We start from the raw sequence: 10,342 nt of genomic DNA, 5'->3' as shown, positions 1-10,342 counted from the left end.
AGGGAAATATATTTATATAATAATATTATAAAAGAACTACTTTCACTTACTTAACTATATTCTTGTTGTGGACCTGTGATGCTAACTTTTCTCCACAAATCATTGTGTTATACTGCAAAAACAAAAACAAACATACATGGTTGAATGTTGTAGATAAAATATTTTTATATCCAACAAATAACCAAGGCCTGTACAAAGCATATCATGATTATGAAAGTATAGAATAAAACTATAGACATTGCTCGTTCATACTGATTTAATTTAGTTCAATGGCGACTTATAGAAACACACTTGAATCCGTTCACAAAACCATCCAGTACTATTATTTAAAGTTTCTTGCTCAAGAAAACAATAACTTGGCCCTGACAGGGTTTGAACCTATGCAGCTAGAAATACCTTACAAGATAATTGTTCACCACTAAGCTATGGTATGGTTTTTGTTTAGGACTGGTATTAAGGTGAAAATTTTGCCACCTTTGCAGTGTAAATAGATTTAATTAAAATGGCTTGTATCTCAGAATTTGGTATTGATATCCCTCATTTTTTCAAATGGTAATCAATGCTTAAAAGCCCATTATATTAATTCAGTGGTGTAGTGACCATTAACTATGACAATTAAACCAATGATATTAAAATATCATATATGAAAAGAAACAAAACAGAGTCCAATAACTATTATATCATAGTAAAATATTACAACCTTCACCTTTCTAAAACTGGAAGTGAATAACCTTTGCCATCAGTACAGAGTCAGTCTGAACACCAATGTAGTCTACCCAGGCTATATACATATCCACCTAGGCTGAATGTACTGATGGTAGCTAAATTTGTGTATTTTTATATTGAAATCTTTTGTACATTTAATGGACTGTTTCAAATAATATCTTGGGGTCATTACCATTCCACAGTTAGGTAGGGTAAGTACTGACCTCTTCACTCTGATGAAATAACGGTAGGAATGTTTTATTTCGTAGTTTATATACATGTTCATAAACCCGGCACATTGGTGTAGGTGTACGCAACTTAAGAATGTCAATCAGTACACCATCTATAACTGAAATATACAACAAATATTACATTACTGAAGTTTTAAACACTACCTTTATTATTATCATACCGAAAATTTTCATGTAGTTAATACAATAGATGAAATTTTGAAACTATTTCCAACCTAAATTAAACCATTCACTTTCTGGCACTACTCAGGTGTTTTTGTTTCTCTAGCTGTTGAATAGTTATGTTTCTTCAGTTTTCAGTTGGCTTTTCCATTGTTAAAGTGACATCATGCCCATCCAAAGGTATATATATCTTGTTACTGAAATATTTCGGTTAAAGTCAAATTCAATTTATGTTTGTTATAATTCCCTTAAGGTATATAATTAAATTCACATGATAGATAAGGAACTCACATGGCCCTAGAAAATTTCTGTAAATATCCATCACAATTTAGCTGTTTCGTTCAATTTATAAAAAGAGTGGGCAGTCTTTTTTATATTTTAGGCTAATTAACACTTTATCCAATTTTTTTTAATATTAACTGTTTGTCAATCAACAAAATAACAATTTTCTTTTAGAAATATGTAGTCAATTCAGCTGACATTGACAATGACAAAATGAGCATAATGTCACTTTAAGGGGGAATAGTCAAGATGTCTACATTTGTACTTAATCAGGCTAAACCAGGCAAATAATGGAAATAAAGCTACCTGACTGCTTCCTAGATAACTTAAAATAACTGTCCCTAGCACAATACAAACTTATTTTGGACTGGAGCAAATGCATCTAACTTATAAACTAGTCATGGGTGTCATTAAAATGCTTGTTTTACAATAGAGCTTTGTAATAATGATCAAGCAGATTTTAATAGTTTTTTTAATCATTTAGCTAAGTAAGCAATTTGACAAAACTTCTAAGCTAAGAAGGAACATTACCTGAACAAGAAATAGCTTTAATAATAATACCCTTGTCTGGCAAATGAACCTTGTTATTATGAACAAGTAATCCAATTTACATATTAATAATTTTACAATTTTAAAATCATTCACCTGAAATGGAAATTTCCAAAAAATTAAAGTTCAAAAGAGACATATATATATAGCTTTCAGACTTTTCTCCTTGTCTAACGACTGCACTTTGTCATGATGAGCAAGTATTCTAAGTTTTATGTTGAGAAGTTTGAATAATGCGCAACATTACACACGGTGATAAAGACAACAACAAAGTTGACAAAGACACCGCCGCAATCATAATCGCTTGAAGTTTAAGCTTATAAAATGTCGAGATATTTTAAAGTAACAAGAGTTGTCTGATGACCGAGTGCTCGACTACTCTCAGTCCTTGGCAGTAAAACGAGAGTCTAGATAATGTGAAAAAGTGTCTTTAAATTCAAAAAGGGCAATAATAATGTTATAGTTAAGGGTCCTATATAGATAGTGACCTCATATTAAGCTCTCAAGTAAGTGTCTGAAAATTCAGCCAGTTCTCTTGTATATTTTTGAAGTTACAAACTTGCACGCAAATTCTTTAAATAAGTGCTTCGCCGACGCCGGGGCGACGAATACAACATTTCTACCTAGTGAATCTAAAAATAAACAGCTAAGCATCATTTTTTCAATAAAGGGAAACGAATAATTTTGTGGAAAATCTTTTGTTCAGAGATATTTCTTTTAAGTTTTAGAATAATGTTTTTTAAAAGCGAGTGTAAATGTTTAACACAATTAATTCCTTGATTAAAGTGATCATAAAATTTGTTCAACATTTGTTTCATATGTAAACCTTAAAAATGAAAACTTTATGAATACAGTATACTTGAACAAAGACTAAAAAATTTTAAAATCTTAATAAGGAATTTTTGGGGGAAAAAAAACAGTTCAAAATTAAAAAATTTTCCCTTTAATGTAAAGAAAAGAAAAAAAAAAATTAATTTTTTTCAACCAACTTAAAAAGAACAAAATTTTTGATACATTTACATATTCTAAAAGTTCAACGAACCGTAAAACAGACATATATAGCAATTTTACTTTTATGTATTCGTTACGCTTATACAAAGCAAATGGCGTTTTACATCCTAATATTTTGATAACTGTAATCATCTTACATATAGTTGATAGATTGATGTTATAATATCATTTGTCACATTTTTACATAAGTTATAAACAATGCAAAGCCCATATCACTTACAGTATACCATCCAAAGTGTATACTGTCGAACTATTTTTTGGCGTCCGTTCTAATTTTATGATTCCACGAATTTGTTAATTACATAAGAGATAATTGTTGCGTTTTGTTCTAAAGGGCATATTTCTCGATTCAAATATTTTTTTTTTAAATTTGTTAAAAGTTACTCCGCAATATAATGACTACATTGTGTGTCTTTACACCGCGTTTATTAAAAAATGTCGATAATTGCTCTTGTTTTACTTATTACGCATAAAATTAAATAATAATTTGTTTATAGGCGCTCGTGAAAATATTGCATCATTCTCATTTCACAGTGTGATATATAGCATATTCCCCCTCGAAGTATATACCAAACAGTGAGATTCTTAGATGATATTTTTTCATTTCATTTTCATGCATTCTTAATCATTTTCAAACATTTGTAATATCGGAACGATTCGGAACAAATCAAAGTCGAATAGCTCAGCTCTTTGACTTACATGTGTTGGTTTGAGTGTAATTTAGATGTACCGTTTCATCCGGAACTTGTTTTATACCAGTAACGCTTTTGCGACTCCTTAAAAGCGGTATTGCACGGCCTTGTATATATTTCGACGTGATCTCATATGCGTTATATCAACATATCATTATGTTAGCGTAATACTTTAGGCGCGTCAATGAAAAATGGTTCATTTTCAATTAAAAAAGGTCTTTATTTTTGGTATGTAATAAAAATGATAATACAATTCGTGTAAGGTCATTACTGAAATTATTGAACTCGTTGAATAAAATAATATTTTGCTCGCCAGGGGCTTGCATGATATAATTTTATTCAACTCGTTCAATAAATTCAGTATTAAACTTACACTCATTCGATATCATCTATATATATCTATAATGATTATAAAGAGGAGTGTACAGTTCATATGAGTAAACTTTAAACAAATGGTGCTAATAGTAAAGCTCCTTCAAAATCAAACAATGTATCATAAAAGGACATTCTTGAACAGCCAATGTATGACAAACAATTGACACATTCCCTCCTTAGTGAGCGTCAAGATCTTTTTCTAGACATCAACGTCAGGTGGCCTACACTCACACACAATCCTATTTTATCGAGGTTAAGGATAAATGTTAGTTGTACTTTATTTTTATTTGACATAACATAATTTTTATTTGTAATAACATAACTATATTTCTATTTGACAAAAGCAAGTAAGTGCTACATTGAGACTTTTTCTTTGTAAAATGTACACATTAAGCTATAAAAATGTGTTATTCTGATACTTTAAACTGTTAATTATATACTTTAATCTGTAAATTTTACACTTCAATCTGTGAAATTTAGATTTTAACGTGTAAACACTTTTACGTTTACACTTTAATCTACCGACAAACAATTTTACAAATAGCTGAAAAAGGGACATAATTCCTAAATATGTTACTTTCAGGATAACGCTCTTTATGTTACCAATGCGCCGTATCATAAAACTCAAATATTCAAAGTTTCACGTTGATACCGATAGTTTTCAGAGTATTCTATTGAATAATCAAGTAAGTCAGTATTTATAGAAGCGGTAGAACTTCATAACTACAACTTTTAGAATTATGCCCCTTGTCTTACAACTGTGCAATGTCATGATAAGCAAGTATTCCTGTTTCATGCTGATCTTAATAGTTTTAAAAATCTTATCCTACGAAATAACCAATTTAAACAAATATTCTAATTGAAAAAGGGACATAACTCCAAAAGTAAAGTTTTCCGTTTCCAATCCGCGCCTTGTCATAATAAGGGCGTTTCGTGCCTTAAAATAATTTGAGGAAGTGACAGCGTTAAAGTTATTGTCTACGACGACATGATATCATAATGGCCAGATTTTTCTCCGAAACAGATAAGCTAAAAATATATACCCTTTACCTCGTTCACCATCATCATATATACCGACCAGACTAGGCATATTTCTCAATGATTAATTATAATTATTTGATTTGAAAACTATATTTTATTATTTTATGTCCAATTATTGTTTTCATAAAGTAACTCATGGGCTATTTACCTGAACAATCTTTTTCTTCTGTTGCCTTTTGACGTTTAGTACAGTAACTGTTGCAGTTATTTAGTATATTAATGGATGTGAAAATACGACTTTCTTGACATTTTGATACTTTCATAATTCCACATTCAGTACTATTTTCATCTGTTGATTAACATATAACATGCTCTTGAACATTATTTAAACGCCATAAAACAATGTTTGCTCTTTCTGGAGAAGCCCAAAAAATTGGATTCTGAGATATAATGTGCGCTTTAGAATAAATACATATCTGAATTTAAAACTGTATGAAGGAAAAAGCAAATATGAATTTGAAAACTGTATAAAGAATGAATAAAGGATTTAAAGCTTATTTGATTGAAAACTAAACTGTACAAAGGATAAATGGTCGAGGTTTTGAAGTGTTAATAATACTCCTCTCAAAGCTTAGAATGTCTCAAGGTTCTGTCCTTTCTGTAGAAAATATAAGTTAACAATTTCATACATTTTCAAACTAATTGCAATTATTTTTTTTTTCAGGGAACAATGTCCAGACTAAAAAGATAAACTTACAGAAGTGTCTTTTTCATGCAGACTACTAAATTGTTAGCGAAAGGATCTTAAAACATCAAAGGGAGATAATGAATGTTATTTTGTGTGATAGTTGATATAAGTATTACCTCCCTCTTAAAAATCAACAAACAAAGTAAAGCAAAGAAAAAAATTGCGCTCAATTGAGCTTTTCCATCAGTTCATTTGACAACTATTTGACACTTGGATCTAAAATTAAACCAATTAAATCAGTTTTGTAACGTAAGTAAAGAAACCACGAATAAATAAAACATTGCAACTGGTCTTCTACTCGTAAATGACATAATAAACCAATTAGAAGACAGGATCTATAATAATTTCTAAACCTAGCTCTATATTTGTACATAATGGCTTCATATTTACACTTTTCAAGTTAACGTCTTCAAACATTATCAACTAATTGCAGTTAAATGCATTCAGGGACTCTAAGAAAAGAAACTTATAAAAAAGGAATTTGCAGAAGGATCTTTTTCATGCAGACTATCAATATGTTCCGGGTCTTTTGAACAATGCAGAGAAAAAGGGAGACAATGAATACGATTTTGTGTGATAGTTTATATAAGTATTACCTCCCTCCTAAATAATCAACTGATCTGTCTCATTTGTCTAGCCAATAAAATCAGTTTTGATACGAGTTTCGCATCATAAGCAAAAATCAACCAGCCAGAGCGTCTTTGGGTTTGAGCTTTAGTCACTTAAGCCTTTCCCCTATTCGGTGAATCCGTGCCTAGTAAAAATCGATAGAAATGTATATTATTTACTGATTTGTTAACTTTTAGAATAACAGGAAGAGGAAGTGAGTTATTCCCATTTGTAATTACATAGGAAAACCACTATCGTTATCGGTACTTTTACCTAACAAAGTACGACCGGGAACCAGACTACCATCTAGCTAGATAGATAGATAAAAGTACACGTTCTTGTTTCTTTTCATGAACCCAACATTGAAAGTAAGGTAATATTTTATTTCATACACTTATTTTTATTGAATATGCTAGCGTAGTGTTTAGTTATTGTGTCTACCATATTGATGTTCTCTTAAAAGTTACACATTTATGTGTTTATTCAGTATATTATTAACCACTGTAAATTAATCAAATCATTTAAACTGATAAGTAAAATCTTTAAACTATTCCGTAACTATAGATTTCAATATTTCATTGGACATAATTCAATCAATTCTTGATTAAAACATCAAAATGAGTTTTTTTTAACAAAAACATTTTGTTTAAATCAAACAGGAAGTATAAATAACAAAAAAAAATATTATGGGAATACAACAGGTTATGCGAGAGTTTACATGCATTTAAAGAAAATCTATACGAATTACTGGAAATCACGTGATAAATTCATCATACATTTATAAGGAAAATAAGGAATTTAGATATCTTTTTCTGAACAACACTAGTTATATCATATAATTATAGTGGCATTTTTAAAAAAGATTGACTAGTTTAATGGTGTTTGATCAATAATTGATAATACCAAAATGTTCAGGATAAAATATAAAAAGCAACATCATGTGTAAAAGACTGACAAATGGCCACTCTTTTGTTAAATTGAACATAACCTCTATTTTCCCTAGACTATTTACAGATAGTAATGTTGTTTACGGAGGCTATTGATTACTTACGTGAATTACTAAATTGAAAAAAATGACAAGATGTAAAGTTATTTTGTCACTCAATGACATCACTAACTTATTATTGTGAAACACTTTGTCATAATTCATATATAATCCAAAATCAAAGACATAAAGAAGGAACATATCGATACAAATATATAAAATAAAGTCATAAATGATATAATTATATTAACATATATTTATTTGCATCTTTTATCAATACACTTCCCAAACTTAATTATGTAACTAAATTATCATAATATCACCCCAAGATCACTTTTCTAGAAAATAGTGGACAAAAATGATAAGTAAAAGTATTTAAAGTGACACTCTGCCCATCTTAAAAGGGTAAGTACTCGGGTAAAAGTCAAAGTGACATTTTATCATAATTGTATTCAATTTCATACTATACAATGTATATGTAATAAATAATCCAAGGATATTTCTATAGATATTATTAAGAATTTATCGGTAACGTTCAAGTTATGAAAGAGCAGGACAGTCTTTTTAAGATTTTGGTAGATTTTATATTTTATCTTTAACATATTACATTTTCTATTACTGGTCAATGACCATAATAATAGGCAATCTCTTGAATGATATCAATGATTCAAGACATTTTTCTCTTTGCATACATTACAGAATGTTTCAAAAACCCGAGGAGAGGGAACATTTATCACTGATGTTATCAGAGGTTTTAGATGACATTTGTATCAATGAAAGAATGGTGAAGAAAAGGAGAAAAGTATTCATGTTGACAGAAACCATGAGTAATATGGCATGGAAGTCAATTGGTGACAATTTTTCTTTATATTGTCTAGGAAGCCAGAGTGAAGGAACAACTACTCCGGGACTACGGTCAGACATTGACAAGGTATATTGTATTAATAAGTATAATATAATGCAAGACTTGTCAGAATGGGAGCGTGGCAAGTTAAACTATCTCATGATACAGGATGTTAACACTTCCCCTGGATATTGTTTCCTACAACTGTTTCGTACACCTCTTCCTATTACAGTTAATCCTAATGAAAAGCATGTAGTTGATAGGAGAGGAAGAATACTACGTAAGAACACACTAGATACCAAAAACGTCAAAGATATCACACGACATGGACCATCACTTGCATTAGAAGGGGGACCAGGATTCATTGATACAGACAGAGTGTTAGCATATCCCTGTAAATCGTGGCCTAAGTCAGCATCAGGTTGGTTAGAGAGACAGGATAAATGCAGATGGCCAACACTAAGGATGGGAACAGCCAGTAGCAGGTGTTTTGTTGTTTCGACTGGAAGTAAGGTCAGTGTAAATCCTGAACTTGAATGGAGAATATCTACATCCCTGGCAGAAAGATGTCTTATGTTTGATTCAAATATAACACAGTTAAGATGCTTCCTCTTGATGAAGATGGTTCTTAAATCCTGTCTAAATCCTCGAGGGGAAATAAACATATCAAGTTTCATGTGCAAAACAGTTCTATTACACACTATAGAAAGCACAGAACCAAGTTTTTGGAAAGAGAGCAATTTAACAGAATGTTTAAGACGCTGTTTCGTGGAATTACACAGTTGTGTACAAAATGACCATTTGTCACATTTCTTTATCCGAGAAAACAATTTGATGGCAGGACAATTTACCTATGAGACAAAACATCAACTTCTGGGAAATATAAGTTATTTTATACAAAATGATGTACAATGTTTACTCACAATCAATATTGATAATCTTGGACTAAGACTTCAAGTTAAACTGAACTCAGTACCAGAAGGAGAATACAGTTTGCATTCTTCTCTGGAAATGAGTGAGCATCTTTCTGCCGACCTTTACCTCAACATTGCACGTGACGTACGTTTAACTCATAAACAAATGTTAAAAGATTTACATGATAAAGACACAAGAACATTGAGGCAATCTGTAGAAACACTTTTGACCTACAGAGACAGTGGCAATAAATTAGAAAAGAATGCATACAAGTTTCTCGCACCTTTTCTTTTGAGCACATATGGATCTGCTCTGGCCTCAGAAGATATATGTTTGAATAATCAAATGTCACCTCAAGCATTTGTATGGCTTTCCAGTGGTTTAGATTCAGATGTCACATTTGGCAGATTGAAATTGGCTTCAGCATTCTACAGTGAAGGAGATATGGAAAGAACTGAGCTAATCCTGAGACACACTGAAAGACAATACAACTCTTGTCCTCTTTTTTATATCGGCTTTTCAAAGTTTCAAGAACCACCAACAGTGGAGTTTGAAAAAGTATGCAATGAGCAAGGTTTGGACTGTGTTAAACAAATGACAGCAGATTGTGTCATATTCACACAGCAGGAGGTCAAATGTATTCCTCAAGAGCTACAATATGAATTGTTCAGATCTAACAGGAGACATCGTTGTTACACAGAGAAGAAAGAGAGGATTAAGGATGGGTGTAGTTGATTCTCTACCATTCAATCTACTTCCTACTATATTAAGATCTACAGGCGTCTTCAAAGATATAAAGAAAAACAACATGCACTATGTAGACTTATAAGAACCATAGAAGAAGATAAAGATATTGCACATAAAGAAACAGCTCTAAATATTTTAGGACAATGCCTGGAACAAGAACACAGACCAAAACAGGCATTAAAATGTTACCTGCTTTCTCTCCGTCAAAGGCCAAGAAACAATGTGGCAAACGTCCATATATGTCGTCTTCTCTCTGGAATGCTGGTTGGCAAGTAAAATAAACAAAACCCTTAGATAGCATGTGGGCTTAAGTTTAAAAAACATTATGTACTAATTGTCGGATTTTCAGTTTCTTCCCATTATTCAAGAAGCAATAACCACTACATGATGTAAGAGTTGAGGTCTATGGTATCACTCTTTGCAAAATGCATCACATTTCTGCATGTTATGTACAGGTGCCAGGCGATGGTATCATTCCTTTGAAAA

General features: G+C 31.2%; 1 protein-coding gene across 1 annotated transcript; it reads left to right on the top strand.

The window, feature by feature from the left end:
• The first annotated feature begins 6,612 nt into the window (after positions 1-6,612).
• LOC132759115 (uncharacterized) lies at positions 6,613-9,844 on the top strand. The gene is made up of 2 exons (XM_060750837.1): positions 6,613-6,738; positions 8,050-9,844. The coding sequence occupies exons 1-2, from the start codon at positions 6,716-6,718 to the stop codon at positions 9,842-9,844; spliced, it is 1,818 nt and encodes a 605-aa protein (XP_060606820.1). The 5' UTR covers positions 6,613-6,715.
• Positions 9,845-10,342: the final 498 nt, after the last annotated feature.

Source organism: Ruditapes philippinarum, unplaced genomic scaffold (assembly GCF_026571515.1).
Source record: "Ruditapes philippinarum isolate M1 unplaced genomic scaffold, ASM2657151v2 ctg5637_1_1_1_1, whole genome shotgun sequence".
NCBI classification, from domain to species: Eukaryota; Metazoa; Mollusca; class Bivalvia; order Venerida; family Veneridae; genus Ruditapes; species Ruditapes philippinarum.
Note: the sequence above shows the minus strand (reverse complement) of the source record. Positions and strands in the feature narration are given on the sequence as shown.

Bases quoted from the DNA above. Each gene is read 5' to 3' on its own strand.
- LOC132759115 (XM_060750837.1), top strand. From the start codon at position 6,716: ATGAACCCAACATTGAAAGTAAG. The intron at 6,739-8,049 runs GTAATATTTTAT...CATACATTACAG, and splicing joins AACCCAACATTGAAAGTAAG to AATGTTTCAAAAACCCGAGG.